The 16,456-nt window shown below is 38.4% G+C and overlaps 2 protein-coding genes across 7 annotated transcripts in view; one reads left to right on the top strand and one right to left on the bottom strand.

Annotated features, from left to right (window-relative positions):
• Positions 1-9,566, bottom strand: part of cfap36 (cilia and flagella associated protein 36) — a 110,670-nt gene extending 101,104 nt beyond the window's left edge. The window contains 3 exon segments of the mRNA XM_067989028.1: positions 82-179; positions 181-361; positions 9,444-9,566. Coding sequence (XP_067845129.1) covers positions 82-179; positions 181-356 — 274 coding nt within the window. The 5' untranslated portion in view covers positions 357-361; positions 9,444-9,566.
• Positions 9,567-9,727: 161 nt separating this feature from the next.
• The window catches only part of LOC137324578 (girdin-like), a 233,772-nt gene continuing 227,043 nt past the window's right edge, over positions 9,728-16,456 (top strand). For all 6 annotated transcript variants that reach the window (XM_067989025.1, XM_067989023.1, XM_067989024.1 and 3 more), the window contains exons 1-2: positions 9,728-10,314; positions 10,439-10,539. In XM_067989025.1, coding sequence (XP_067845126.1) covers positions 10,255-10,314; positions 10,439-10,539 — 161 coding nt within the window. In that variant the 5' untranslated portion in view covers positions 9,728-10,254. The remainder of the gene's footprint in view (positions 10,315-10,438; positions 10,540-16,456) is intronic.

The raw sequence follows: 16,456 nt of genomic DNA, 5'->3' as shown, positions 1-16,456 counted from the left end.
AAACTCTACTACATCACAAACCACAAAAAAGCCGTTAAAATACATGAACGAAATAAAATAACTGTCAAAATAGCACCTTACCTGCACAGTTCTGTTCGATGAAATCAGTGACTGGAATAGTCCAACACGAGCTGCTAAGGAAACCAGCAATACCTTCCACCACCCACTCTTCCATTTTTAGAGCCGAAAGGAAAGCAACTCAGCTCGGCACCAGGACGCCAACGTACCCGGATGCAAGCTGCTCTAAATATGTTTCTATGACAACCAACTGGCTCAGCACGAAGATGATCAATGAGGAGATACGTCATCGCACGCACAAGCCAAGCTTGTTCTTCTATGGTATGAATCTCCAGCATTCCTTCTGAATATTAGGCAGGAAAGGCTATTGTCACAATGCCAATTATGACAGACTGCACAAATATACGTTTTTTGTTTTAATATTATAAGCTTGAATATCAACAATGATACACCTCTTTGTGTCTGGGCACGGCTCTCAACATAAAAATATAGCTATTAATTTATGATATTGGACATGCAACCAGGCGACGGTTGTACCTACATATTAACCAAAGCCCCGCTTTCAAAAAAGTGTTAAGTGTTTTGAGGCATTTTGACACAAAAACGTGCAGCATTGTTTTTGTATAATCTTAACTTTCTAACAAAAAATATGAAATTTAGAAATTTTTCTCCTACAACCACTCAAAAAGTTGCTGGGTTAGGATTTTTGGAAGGCTGAACAGATCAAAGGATTTTAAAATGTGAATTTTTGAGCTCTATCTTATTTTTAAAAATCTTGTGAATACATCCACTTCCCATCCAATTAAACTATTTCCTGTTACAATTTTTTCTCATGCTTTTATGTCAACATTTAACATTAAAACTGACTATGATCAGTTCTAATGAGAATTTCCTATGTAAACAGCTCCCATGGTGCTGTAGTGGTAGGCTATGGCCATTAGACGATGATGTTGACCAATTTTCAATTTTCTGAACTCTCTCTTAACTCTGTTTTTGCCATATTACTCTGCTTGCAGAAAAGTAAGCTTCCAAATAAATGTTCCAATGTTTTATTTAAACTTTCAGGTTCTTATATATATTCAGACTTTTACTTTTTTTTAACTACAATGATCTTAACGATTTTAAATTATCTGCTTTTGGGGTCACAGGTTGTCCTACTTTCTTAAACCATAGCCTCCTTTTTCTAAGTTTCAACTTTGAAATATTTATTTTTAAAACTTTTAATTTTTGGCCCTAGGATTGTGTTGCTCTGCCTCCCCCCTCCTCCCATAGACTCTTGTTTTGCTAAGATTTAATTTTCAAATGTATATCTATATTAAAAATCTTACATCTGCTTGCACTCCCCGTTAACCTTTTCCACTATAAATTCCTATATCTACATTCATAACACTATTTATGTGTTTGTACAAATAATTGGAAAACTAGCTGGAAGATGGATTTTTGAAACTTTTTTGAGGTGCAGTTTCAGAGGAAATCTCTTCTCAAGTGCTTATTCTTATACTTGAGAGAGAGGCACTGACACAGAAAGACATACAAAAAGGCAGGAGAAATGATTAATGCACCTGTGCATTATTTTGTTAATAATGTGAATTTGAAAATAATTATTATTTACATAAAGATTTGTTTATACAGCCACACTGGGTATGAGAGTAGCTAATTATTTATTTTCTAGGAATTATCAAAAAGTGCTTGCTTCACTGTTTCTGGGCAGTGTCTTACAAATTCTTTAACTGAAGATGTGCATTCTACCTCACTGCCCTCTCACAACAGTGTAATCTCTGACTTACCTTAAACAAAAGGCATCAGAGATTGACTAGTATATAAAAAGCTTTGAGGTGCATCAATCACACATCAGGTGCCACACATGTAAATTATTTGTCGCACTTAAAAAAAAAGATATGAGAGAAAACAGGTAATTACCTTCTGGTTTCATAGTCCCCAGCAACAGAAAATACACTCAATAAATTCGGGATGTAATTAAGAGCAACTGCATTAGGGTTAGGGTTAGGGTTAGCAACTGACCTCAGAATGTGCTCATTTATAGCAATAAAACCCTGTGGTCTGAAAGGGATAGGCCAAGTTACACACAGAAGAATAATATATTGTATGTAACATGGTGTAATGTTCCTCAAATCCTCTGACTTACCTTGAGCAACTGGAGATCTATTAATAAGTTCAAAAAGTCAAAAACAATGCCATTACCCAGTACTGACATGTCCCATCTTCATGAACACAATTGTTGATCAGAACTGACCTCCTGTTCATACTTTTACAGTTAATGCTTTTTTTATTCCTGGCTCAAAAGTGGGAAATTTACACTATGATCTCCAAGGGCTCGACCATTATTCTATAGTTGTTCTGATGAAAGATCATTGACCTGAAACTCTGTTTCTCTCTCCACAGATGCTGCCTGACCCACTAAGTGTTTCCAGAATTTTCTGTTTTAATTTCAAATTTCCAGCATCCACAGAATTTTGTTTTTGTTTTAGTGTTCAGTAGCTACCTGATATGAAATGCTAATGAAATGTGAGTCAAAATCAAAATGTGGTGATTATATTTAAAAGTATCTATCTACATGATTAAATATCTTGCATCTAGCATGCCAACTATCACACTTTTCAAACGCACTATAGGTGAAAGTATGGTATTAGTGGTGTCATGCCTCCAAATTGTCACACCTCAGGATGTCACATCTTTAGGGCAAAAAGCTCAACTGGCTTCAATAAACACTTACCTGTTAAATTATCAAGCAAATATTTACCACTTATCTATTAAGTTATGAAGCAATTATCTGAATGATTCAATGTGAACAAATCAAAACCAGTAAAAAGTAAGAGAGAGGAACAAATAACTAGCAGAAAACCAAGCAATTAAATCCTTCAGGTTTTTTCAAAGCTACCATTTATAAATCAGCACACACCACAAAATCGAACAACCAAATTGCTCAAATAGTTTGTAAATGCAATTTTCAGCTGCCATTTTTCTATTTTACTTATTATGGCATGACAAATATATAAAATGTTATACAATTCTAAAAATAAATCTAAACTTACCTATCAAATTTGTTATTTAATATGATACATGCCTGCAGGAAGTTTCCCCCACACAGGTTACATTTCTGTCTCGTGCCTGTTGCTTCAGTTTGAAATTTCACCAATGACTTAGCTATTGGAATTTCCAACCATTGTGGACAAATGTGTGTGCATCAGAGAGATGCCTCTGGGAATTTAAGTGTGCACCCTGCTGCTGCTCCAACACCTTGACAACTGTAAGAACAAGAACCCTGGGTTTTGGTATCCTGACAAATATATGCCGAGGAACCAGACGAATCCTTAACACTGTCGCTAGGAACCATCTAGGGTATACCTCCCAGCGTAAGTATAAGAGTGAGTGATGCTTGAGTCGGCTCGCTGAACAATCCTTACACTAACCAGTTCGGATTAAATTTAAGCTTTAGCTCCACCCTTGATTAAGATATCAACAAGCTACTGAGTGAACGAATTAACCCTTTTGTAGGCGGATTTTCCCATTACCATCACAACAAAGGGTTGTTCGTGCTTCAACAATAACTTCCGCTTGATTCAGGCCTGAGTGGTTATTCAACAAGAAGTTTTAATATTGACTTACAACAAAATTATACTACAAGCTGTCTTCAACATTACTTTAAATGACAAGCAATTCACACAACCTGGTTTTCCCGCATACTCAAGCTGGTCAGACTCGACTCCGTAGGATGCCTCTTGGCTATGGACTTCCGACTGTCCCAAGAATTCTAACTTTTGGGAGGGAGCATGCTCTGTCTTTATACTATTTGGCTGCTTTGTTCTGAACATACACATCTCTGGCCTTATCTCCTAGTCGTTAATTATCCTGCCTCCAAGCCGATTCTGTGTTTAAACAACTCCAGATGAGCCGTACCTTGTAATGTGACTACCTCGCCCTTTATCTCTGCTGTGTAAACTGTTTGTTCCTCTTAGGAATGCAAAGGGTTCTTCTCCATGCAGCCTTGCACAACTCTACAAAGTCTACTGCCTTAGCAGCCTTTCAATGCTCTGTCTTCTGCATATAAGCTGCCTTTGTTCACACAGAGACTAGACTCTGCCCCCAGCAGCATTCACCCTCTTGCTAAAATGCCCGGATGCTTGTTTTAAACCATATTCTTACACCTTTTTTGAATCATTAAGGAAGATGTTAGACAACTGGTCATGCACTATAAAACTGTTTATTGGTTACAAAATCACAACTTAAGGTTAAAGATGGGTACACAAACACTTAATAGATATGAATAGACGTAGTTGGTTACCTTGAGTCTCAATAGCAAATCATTAATGGACAGAGTTACTTAACAAAATGAGCAGCTGAAGTTACACAGGCAATTCAGTGTATCACTATAAATCAGCATTAATGGACGCTGAGTATTAATTATAGCAGTGATCAGAATCTGAGATTACTACAATTGGTGAGGTTATTTTATGATCGCTGACAAGTTAACAGCTTTGATAGCCAGTCTATTGGATAGGTTATAGTCTAGATACTGGTAGTTAGCAATTTATCAGATCTTACACAACCTGGTCTTTATGAGCGGCGTGGTTGAATCAATCTCCTTCCTTCACTGTGAAGCAGGCATTAGCTCCTGGACCGTCAAGTCGGTGAGTTGCGTTTCAGCAGCAGGGCTATCTGTTCCACTTGGAAGATCGGTTCCAGCTGAATCCACTGTACGCAAGAGCGATGATATCTGAGCTGGCATCACTCTCACCTTTCTCTGATCACGGACACTTGCAAAGTTAAGTGTCACTTTTCTTTGCCTGCAACTGGTTGGAACAGCTTAACAAGCTAACTTGATATTTTACTCTCTGTCGTATTAGGATGTACCTGTAACGGCACCTTTCTGCTTCTGCTAGTTAAAGGTTCTTCAAGAACAAAGAGAACCTTAGTGAACTAGCGAGAGACTACTACTTCTACAAAGACAAAGAGAGACACTACTGCAAACTGTTTGCTGCTCTACAAAGATTATTACAGATTGTCTACTACAGATCGTCCTGAGGGGTGCAGAACCCTCCATTTTTATATCTTAATTTCAAATGGAGGTTTCCCTACATTCAATTAACCACTCAGAGTGACACGTGCTGGAAGGTCTCATCCCATCCTTCTGTCAATCAAACCTGATAAATGTGGATTCCTGTGTCTGTGATTTGAGTTACTGGGGCATGGATTTACCCCAGAATGACAGACTTTGTGTCTCGGATTTTTACGATCCTTTTGCTATCAATCTTTCAAACAATTGCAAAGAATGTACTGCACAGAAATAGGCCATTCAGACCAACAGGTCCATACCGGTGTTTATGCTTCATGTGAGCCTCCTCCTACCCTTCTTCATCTAACCCTATCAACAGATCCTTCTACTCCCTTCTCCCTCATGTGCTTATATAGCTTCCCCTTAAATGCATCTATGCTATTCGCCACAACTACTCCTTGTGATAGCGAGTTCCACATTCTTACCACTCTCTGGGTGAAGACGTTTCTGCTGAATTCCCTATTGGATTTGTTTTTTTTAAAATTAGTTCATGGAACGTGGGCGTCGCTGGTGAGGCCGGCATTTATTGCCTATCCCTAATTGCCCTTGAGAAGGTGGTGGTGAGCCGCCTTCTTGAACCGCGGCAGTCCGTGTGGTGAAGGTTCTCCCACAGTGCTGTTAGGAAGGGAGTTCCAGGATTTTGACCCAGCGATGATGAAGGAACAGCGCTATATTTCCAAGTCGGGATGGTGTGTGACTTGGAGGGGAATGTGCAGGTGGTGTTGTTCCCATGTACCTGCTGCTCTTGTCCTTCTAGGTGGTAGAGGTCGCGGGTTTGGGAGGTGCTGTCGAAAAAGCCTTGGCGAGTTGCTGCAGTGCATCCTGTGGATGGTACACACTGCAGCCACGGTGCGCCGGTGGTGAAGGGAGTGAATGTTTAGGGTGGTGGATGGGGTGCCAATCAAGCGGGCTGCTTTGTCCTGGATGGTGTTGAGCTTCTTGAGTGTTGTTGGAGCTGCACTCATCCAGGCAAGTGGAGAGTATTCCATCACACTCCTGACTTGTGCCTTGTAGGTAGCGGAAAGGCTTTGGGGAGTCAGGAGGTGAGTCACTCGCCGCAGAATACCCAGCCTCTGACCAGCTCTTGTAGCCACAGCATTTATATGGCTGGTCCAGTTAAGTTTCTGGTCAATGGTGACCCCCAGGATGTTGATGGTGAGGGATTCGGCGATGGTAATGCCGTTGAATGTCAAGAGGAGGTTGTTAGACTCTCTCTTGTTGGAGATGGTCATTGCCTGGCACTTGTCTGGCACGAATGTTAATTGCCACTTATGAGCCCAAGCCTGGTTGTTGTTCAGGTCTTGCAGCATGCGGGCTCGGACTGCTTCATTATCTGAGGGGTTGCGAATGGAACTGAACACTGTGCAATCATCAGCGAACATCCCCATTTCTGACCTTATGATGGAGGGAAGGTCATTGATGAAGCAGCTGAAGATGGTTGAGCCTCGGACACTGTCCTGAGGAACTCCTGCAGCAATGTCCTGGGGCTGAGATGATTGGCCTCCAACAACCACTTCCATCTTCCTTTGTGCTAGGTATGACTCCAGCCACTGGAGAGTTTTCCCCCTGATTCCCATTGACTTCAATTTTACTAGGGCTCCTTGGGGCCACACTCGGTCAAATGCTGCCTTGATGTCAAGGGCAGTCACTCTCCCCTCACCTCTGGAATTCAGCTCCTTTGTCCATGTTTGGACCAAGGCTGTAATGAGGTCTGGAGCCGAGTGGTCCTGGCGGAACCCAAACTGAGCATCGGTGAGCAGGTTATTGGTGAGTAAGTGCTGCTGGATAGCACTGTCGATGACACCTTCCATCACTTTGCTAGTGACTATCTTATATTTATGGCCCCTAGTTCTGGTCTCCCCCGCAAGAGGAAACATCTCTATGTCTACCCTATCAATCCCTTTCATAATCTTAAAGACCTCTATCAGGTCACCCCTGAGTCTTCTCTTTTCTAGAGAAAAGAGCCCTAGCCTATTCAACCTTTCCTGATAGGTATAATCTCTAATTTCTGGTATCATCCTAGTAAATCTTTTTTGCACCTTCTCCAGTGCCTCTATATTCTTTTTATAGAGCGGAGACCAGAACTGTTCACAGTACTCCAAGTCTGGTCTAACCAAAGTTCTGTACAAGTTTAGCATAACTTCTCTGTTTTTCAATTCTATCCCCCTAGAATTGAACCCCAGTGCTTGGTTTGCTTTTTTTTAAATGGTCTTATTAACCTGCATTGCTACTTTTAATGATTTGTGTATCTGTACCCCTAAATCCTTCTGTTCCTCTATCCCGTTTAGACATTTATTTTCCAAGCAGTATGTTGCCTCCTTATTCTTCCTACCAAAATGTACCTTCTCACACTTATCTATATTGAAATGCATTTGCCAATTACACGCCCATTCTGTACGTTTATTAATGTCTTCCTGTATTTTGTTGCAGTCCTCCTCAGTATTAACTATACCCCCCCAATTTGGTGTCGCCCGAAAATTTTGAAATTGCTTCCGATTCCCGAGTCCAAATCGTTTATGTATATGGTGAACAACAGTGGTTCCAGCACCAATCCTGGTGGAACACCACTTCTGACCTTTTGCCAGTTTCAGTAACTACTCTTAACCCCTACTCTTTGTTTTCTGTTTTGTAGCCAGCTTGCTATCCATTCTGCTACTTCTCCCCTGACTCCACATGCTCTGACCTTAGTCATGAGTCTACTATGCAGTACCTGATCAAAGACCTTTTGAAAATTCAAATATATTACATCTATTGCATTGCCCTTGTCTACACTTTGTTACTTCTTCAAAGAATTCAATAAGGTTGGTCAAGCATGACCTTCCCATTTGAAATCTTGCATATCTTGAGAGTTTTTTTCACACAAGTAGCGAGAGGTGACATCTTTATGCTGCATTAGGTGTTACCTAAGTGGTTTGAGTTAGGGAAAATGGCTTCTCTTACTAGTAAGGGATGTCTGTAGTATAAACACAGATCTCCCTGGTGCAATTAACCTAGAAGTTTTATGGCTTTAATTAATTTATGGCTTTTCCATGGCTTGAAGTAGCTGAGAACTTGTGTTCGCTAAAAGTCTTTTCCCAGCATTCAGTTCAACAGCTGAACTTAATTTTGTGTGGTCAGCTTTCAAACTAAAATTCCATTTTAAACACATTTCAGGGCATTCCCTCTACAAATATTGATGGTATCCTTTGGACAATCTACACAACTAAGCAGTAAATTTACAAATGACAACTGTAAGACATAAGCATCAGAAAAAAAATGTGTTTTTTTCAGGATTTTACACGGTTTAAGTCATTAAATACAAATTATGAGTTAACATGGATAAGATTTTTTAAAGTGTTGCTGTGGGGGAATGATGTTTGTGCTGGAGCCAAAGGGGCATGTTTCTGTAAGTAATACATCTTTTCTGAGAATAGAATGAAGGTTTTAGTACGGGAAAGGGGAAGAATCAACAAATAAATAGTGTTTGCTTCGGAAGCAAATACTGCAATGCACCGTATTACATACAATATATTTTATAATGCAAATAATTAGGTATTTGTTTTTGGGAGGGAAGAACAAAGTTACTTGCACCTTAAGCAAGTTTTGTAAGACTGTAAGTAAAATATTACAAATAATTACATTTATATATTTTTTCAATATCATTAAGATGTGCAATATTTTTTGTCGCCAGCCAGTTATGTGATATATTGTATAAGTATTTTTTCTGTTATATTATAAGCTGCACTCCCATGTTAGTGATTATGCGCGAGCAGCGCCACGGGAGATCTACGTCTGTGTTTGTATATATGTGTAATACTAAATGGTGGTAAGGCGTCTACGGTGAGATAACATTTCTTCATGAACATGGTTGCAAATGCCTGTTCCAATGGTTTTGTTTAGCATTTCCGCCAGCGGAAAGGAAAAGGCAGCGGTGCTTTTCCATCTTGTACCATCTCTTTCTTCGTTCCCCTTCGCAGATCGGGTTGGTAAAGTTAGTTCAACTTCACCGATTAGCATTAATGAAAAAGGAAAAAATATTTTTTAGCCAAGCATTTGGATGCTCATTAACATGGATACTATAATGAAATTTACATGGAAAGTTTCTCTGGTGATGTTACGTTTTCCGAGCCGTTAGGCGTCACTATTGATCCTTCTTTGTTTTGCTAGCTGGCATTATGTTCGATCTATATAACTTAACAAAATGTTACATTTTCTCAAAAAAAAATCACTATTTAAGTCACTATAAATCAAAGTAATCTTAGTTGCATAAATACAAATTCTGAAAACCACTAGTATATAACCGAATGAAAACGATACATGATGAAGTAATGCATTTTATAACCAACAAACATTTTAAAATCTTACCACATACCCACGAGTACAATACACACATTCCTTTATGTAAATGGCGAACATCACTCAATCCTCTTCTGATCTATAAAAATACCCAACCATCGTGGACTCGTTTCTCTATGTGTGTCTCCCGCAGAGCAAGACGGCGGAGCGATACATCTTAGGGAGGGGTGAGGCGGATTGATCTTAAAGTATCTGGACCTACGAACGTTGAATGAGTGAGAAGAGCTCGTGCAGGGCGGTGACGCGGTTCGGTGAGTGACGTTCCACGGCCGTTAGGCGGCTCGTGCTGTAGCTCAATGCAGTTGAGGAGATGTGTGTGGTGGTCTCTAAAATACCGTTAGAGATGTTGGCATTTATTTCTGAAACATCAAATATTAATCCTCCCTCTTAATTTAATTTCGTTTTTCTAAAAGAAGAGGGAGACTGAGCGTTGTTTAATTTTTTTGGGGGGGAAATAAGTATTCGTTTTTCAAATCTTATTATTTTGTGTCAATTTGTCAAGAGAAGAAACGCAGTGTTGCAAATGATTGGGGTCTGACGGCTTTCCATAGGAATTCGTGTCTGCTGCAGGAAGAAGGCGGTTTTCCTAAAGTGATGTAGACGCAATGATTTAAATCAACATTTTTTGTACCGAAAAATGAGTTTGGTGACGTCTCGGTTGCATTGCAGATGATCAAGATTCAAGTAAGCCTCGGCTTAAAATGGATACTTTGTGAAATTAACGTTCGCTTATACCTAGGATGCCAAAAGTAGGAATACGACGACAGGCAACAGCAGTGGATTTTACAGTTTAAAAGAAATCCTTGATTTTTGTTTGTTGATTGAAAATGGAGAACGATTTTACTACGCTTTTAGAGCAGTTTATGTCTGATCCTTTGGTAACTTGGGTAAGCACTTTTTGACTGCTTCTTTCAAATCTTTAATTCAGCAATTGCAATCCAATCCAGGTTATGTAAATATTAAATATCTATTAAATGAATTTTTATTTATTTTCAATCCCCACCCCTTTAGGTAAAGACTTTCGGGGCGTTAGCTCCGGCAAATGGAGGAGCACTTTTGGAATACATAGAGTTGGTTGACGGCATCTTTCTCAGTAACATAATGGTTCAAATGTAAGTATACACATGCACACACGTTTTGAAAATTCGTTTTTAATGTGATTATGTATTTTTCTATATTGCATATTTAAAAACTGTATGCAAGATGTGAAACTTGAAGATTTACATATCCAATTGATACGAATCCTATGGTCTTTGACATCCCGTTGAGGAGGCTGTGGTATTCCGTAGAGAATTCCTAAATTACGTTTAAATGGAAAGATATCCCCTCGGGACCAGGGAGTCGTTTTGCTTTTCTTGTACTGTTGTTTTCGCGCCCCCCCCCCCCCTTCTGTGGAGCAATATGATTTCGGATGGCATGTATTCTTAATGGTAACTTAAGTAAATCAGATCAAGCTGATGCAGCATTTCATTACCCTCAGAAGTAAATGGGTTGATATCATCCGTGAAAGCATAGCAAACATGTACTGCTCTAGGAGGCTGGGTTCTTTTTGGGAGCAATTTTTTTTCCTATACTTTAGTACTCCTACACGAATATTGATTTTTTTTTTGAGGTGTCCTATAGTTTATTTCCTTGTAGTGTGCTTTAAATATGGGCATTTTGCTGATAACATGAATCTAATTTATGGTGCAACCAATATATATAAATTGAGATAGTTTACAGAATTTCTATAAACCATTTCAGTATAGCTTATTCAGTTGTGAATGTGACATACTAATGACATTTGTAACAGAAAATAGGGATAGATTGTGGATGTTTTTGGGTGGGGGAGCATTTATTGTACATTTCCCTTAACTGCATCAGTTTTGCACATAATTTATCATTTGGCAAAAATACCTTCATGGCAGGTTGACTTAAAATACTTTGTATTTACCCAGATGATGGTTAGAATGTGGAACTTCTTCCACAGCTGTTGAAATGGACCCTAAATTCTTTTAAAAGGGAATTACAGTTGTTTGAAGAAGAGGAATGCTAAAGAGTATGAGGAGCAAGCAGGAGAAGGGGATTCAGTGGGTGGCTTAACTAAAAAAAAAACACTTGATGGGCCAAGTGGCCTGTTTATATTCTGTATCATGTTTCTGTAAAATATCTCCAGTTCTAAACAGTTTTTTTGGTTTTTAAGACTTAAAGATAACATGGATCTATGGCTTCAGCATCACTAAATATTTTGATGGTACTGAAACTGGCATAGTTGAATCTCACTGCTGCCATAAATGTTTACTGTTTTGGGTAAAGCTATACTTTGGACCATCACAGAGTGGAATAATGTAGTTTGATTTCTGAGCTACGTTGAGCAAAAGGATGTTGGTTGAAGTCATGGTATCTTTCTGCAGAGAAAGGGAAATTGAAGGTGGGTGGTATTGGATCATAATTGTAGCCAGCAGTCATACAAAGAAGATTTGGAACTGGTCTGGAAACAGATCACCTACCCTCTGGAGTAAAAGTGTGAGAACTAAAAATATGATTCAGAGAAAACCAAGGATACTTGGCTGAAGGATGAATGACTTTGAAAAGGAAAATGTGAAATAGCATCTGTCTTTTTATTTTGTGTGTCTCAACTGCAGATTTTTGGATTTGACAAGCATTACATTATGCATTTTAAATGCAGCAAGTATTTGCTAATCTTGGGCTGTCTGTATGCAATTTATAATAGCATTGATTAATAAATATAAAAGTAAACATTTAAAGCAAATTCTTGTTATACTGTACAATAATTGGTGTCTCATTGATCACAAAATTACTGACACTTGAAAGGCCAGCAAGACGACTATTTATCATTAGGGCTTCCAGAATTCATTTTTTGGGCAGTGGGGTTGGTGGGTTTTTTCAGTACCTATTACTTTAATTGAAAATAAGGCATATGTTTTTAAAATCAAAATTTAAATGTTTTGGGTTTTATTTCTTTCTGAAAATAAGTCACAAAAGTGGTATAATCAATTCGATGGATAAACATAAGTATCTATGCTTCAGAAACTCAATCTATTATTCTACTTCACATTTATTTTCTGAGGTTATTGCTATTAGCCACAGGTAATGCCAGCAGTTAATGCTGTTCATTGAAAGCATTGTCCTTTCCAGTTAGAAAAATGCAGTAATTTACTCATTTGTAGGGGGATTACTAGCCAATTGCATACCAATTCTTGTTTTCCTTTGGCCTCCACATCAAAATCATTGTGTTCTTTAGTGTAACCACTTCCTGATTTATTTCTGCTTGTGTGTCAGTGTGGGTCAATTGGTAGCACCTTTGTCTCAGTCAGAAGTTCCACTCCAGGACCTGAGTACATAAAAATGGGCTGATACCCCTGTGCAAAGATATGATGCAGAATAACTCATTTATATAATGTGTTATCAAATTTCAGAATTGCAAATTTCTTGGTTCCTCATGTTAATATCTCACCCATCAGCCTGTTCCTATAGTTCATTTGGATGTTAAAAATTTCATGGCACTCCTCAAAAAAAGCTAAGTGTCTCATGATGTCCTGGCCAACATTCTATTCTCAACCAGTTGATTAACTGGTCACTCATTTTGGTTCGTGTTTGTGGGATTTTGCTATGTGCTATTTGGTTACTGTGTTTGCCTACATAACAGTTGCTCCACTTCTAAAAGTAACTAATTTCATGTATTTGTGGTTCGGGACCATTCTGAGATTTGATAAGGCATTTTATAAATAAGTTTTTCTGCATCACATCTTTGCATACATCTGTTTCCTTCTATATTATGGCAGCAGAGTGGCAACTGCTTTGTTTGAAAAATAGGTGTGCTCATTTCTGTCTGTTTTGGGTGTTTCACTTATTTGAAATAGGCATGCTAAGTCGGTGTTTTTTCCAAATTTTAAAAAAAATGCTAAATGGTTAAAGGCAGATCCTCCATGCCTGTTTGTAATTGTACTAATACTTCATTGCTAGATTCTTTAATACCACAGGTTGCACATGAAACTTGCCCTCAGCTTTTGGTGCACTAATGGTTCAAATCCAGTCATCGACAGATGGTCAGATATTTGCTGTCTGATTGGAGTCTGGATTTAAGCTGTGCTGGAGCTCCCATTAAGTTATCAAATTTCGGATTCATTGGATTTTGGTCAGTGTGTCAGCAAGTCTTAATGGTTCCCTATATGAAAGCATTACTTTTTGAGGGGCCTCTGAAGTAAGGTTGTTAATGTTTTTCCTGTTATTCATTTGGCAATGAATTGTACAGTTGCATTTCTACTAGAGAAGGACTGCACTGCTAGTTTCTTCCAGTTCAAATGAAATTGATGTCAGTTGTCATAAGTAGGTTACTCAAAAATGCAAATAGCTGTAGGTCATTCTTTGCACTGTGCTGCCTATTGACTTCTGTACAGAATTGGCCTATTTCGCCAGGCTACTTGTCAGTGAAGCATTCTAATTTCCTAGCTTACAAAGAAATCCATTCATTTGTAGTATGCTTATTGTCTTGGAAAGTATCCACACGCTGACAATCAAGCTAGCCTTTGGCACTTGACCATTCTATTGTGTGAATGCAATATATTCCATCTTCCAGTGGAATCTCATAATTTATTACAAACATATGAAATATTGATTTATCTTTTATATGTTGCACTGTATTTCAACTGAGGTTGAAATTGAAATTCCTTTGAGGACTACCCATTGAATTGACTGAGCCAATGAGACTGATTTGATAGGGATTTGAGTCCGGTATAGTTTATTCATATTTGCAGAAAATTGTACATTAAACATATTTGATGGGAATATGTTTGTTGGGGAAACCAGGTGCTATGTAGAGTCAAAAGGTCATTGAAATGCTAAGAAGAAATGGAATTTCAAGAAACCCAACCAAGGAAAAGCAGAAACAAAAACAAAATGCTGGAAACCTAATACTTTAAGTTAGTCAGCACTTGTGCAGAGAACTGATAAGTTAGCATTTCAGATGTAGACTTTTGTCAGAACATATTTGACAACTAGTCTACATCTCAAACGTTATAGGGCAGGAAAGTGGAGTTGAGGTCGATGATCAGCCATGATCTTATTGAATGGCAGAGCAGGCTCGAGGGGCCATATGGCCTACTCCTGCTCTGTTCTTATGTTACTGTACCAGTGGCTCAGGAAAGTGGGCATTGGGCTGGGATAACAGTATCTCTCAACTGTGGTCTGATTGGAATTTTATAGTGTTACCCAATATCTTACAATTCTTTTAATTTTATATTCAAAATAAAACATTTTATCAAATGAGGCAAAATGTTACGTTATAAATCTCAAGTAACTTTTTAAAAAAACTTTGTAGTTTTCGATTTTATCACCTGTCCTTTAACTGTACAGAAACATTCTTAAAAACCAGGTTAGTATAACTATCCTTTAAATGACAAACTTATTAGAGAATATACACGAGACCTATTTATAATATTTAGCCATTTGGATGAGCCTAACCAAACAACACCTGGGTAATGTGTTCCTTTGATATGTCTGTTTGCATAAACAATACAGTTTAGAGCTTAGAACAGGTCAATAAATTAGGGAGATTTGTAGTGAATTAAGATCCATAATAACATTGAGATGCCTCTTTAAAGTAGCAGAAAAGTTCATTCTCCTCTTTTCATGGGTACGACTTCACAGCCATAGCCCATTTTAATTGGTTAGTTTAGGTTTCCTTTTCGTTAATTGCAATGTAGTTGCTAGGGAAATGTGCTTGGCGCACAATATTTTGTAGCTTGAAATGAAGGGGAAACAGCTGATGAGAGTTTGTAATGACTGTAAAAGAATGGAATAATTATGTAATCCCTGCTATATGGTTTTTACACTTTTCAGCCAATAAATCTTGATTGATTATTTTTTCCTTCAACTAAAATGTCCATTAGTCCTAAAGTATAACAGTTAAAGCAATAGCAGTTGAAAACGTTAATTATTAATTCTAAATGTATAAATGATGAATGAGAGCAGCATAACATTTTAATGATTTGATAGACTCAGCAGGGTAAGTTCAAAAGGATCATGATAAGGATGTGATGTTACATGTCTAACTCAGCAAATGATCCATTGTATCTTTACTGATGAACTTGGCAGAAGAATCATTGTATGAAGCTTTGCTGTTGCTATTCTATGGAGATTTTTAAAATTAATAGATGATGTTGAGATCCAACTATAGTGACTGATATTGGCGCAGAGAGGCTTAAGTACCAGCAACCCGTGCTGTGCTGCTCCAAACATCATATCAGACCAGCAATCTGCACTCTCTCTCTGAAGCTGCAGAAGGAAGAAAATTGAAAATGGAAAATGTCCACGTCTGTGGAAGTCTGTATTCAATTGCAAATGGCTTGTTTAGAAACAATTGAAAAAGTATCAGAACATGTGAACATACAAAAAGGGTGAGAAAAGACTATCATATCCACCATGCCAGCCCCAGCCCCATCCAGTCAATGATGCAATGGAGAGGAAAAAACCCTCCAGCCAATTCAGGAAAAAGTGAGAAATTCCTCTTGGTATCCCTAAAGTAATCCAGTAAGCTCCAGGTGATCTCGGCTGTCTGTGACTCCTCCATAATCAAAACTAAATAGCAATATGCACCGTAAAAGTAGAATTGCTCTCTTCTCAGGAATTTGTCAAATTCCTATTTGAAGGGCAGGAGTGACTTAATTCTTCATAATGCTTTCTCAGAAGAATCCCCACTACCAAAGTTGAACACATGACCCGATAATTTCCTCCAGATAATTCCTTCCCTTTCTTAATGGCCCATCACCGACCCTCCGCCACTATTTAGGGCAGATGTTGGACCGTCTTCATGCAAAGAGCAATCAGATTTGGAGTAGGATATTGGAGAGAAAAGCCTTACACTCATTCAAGATACAGTTAGATGATTTGATGGGGTTACGTTTTATGCATTCTGGATGGACAAGTTGAGATGGGCCAAATGGCCTCCATCATTTGAACTTGTGATAACTACAAGAAAGCACTGAGTGGAATAAAAGGATTCCTAGTTTTGTTCCTTTTTTTAGTTGG

Source organism: Heptranchias perlo, chromosome 8 (genome assembly GCF_035084215.1).
Source record: "Heptranchias perlo isolate sHepPer1 chromosome 8, sHepPer1.hap1, whole genome shotgun sequence".
Lineage (NCBI taxonomy): Eukaryota > Metazoa > Chordata > Chondrichthyes > Hexanchiformes > Hexanchidae > Heptranchias > Heptranchias perlo.
The sequence above is the reverse complement of the archived record's forward strand: the minus strand, read 5'-3'. Positions and strand labels throughout refer to the sequence as shown.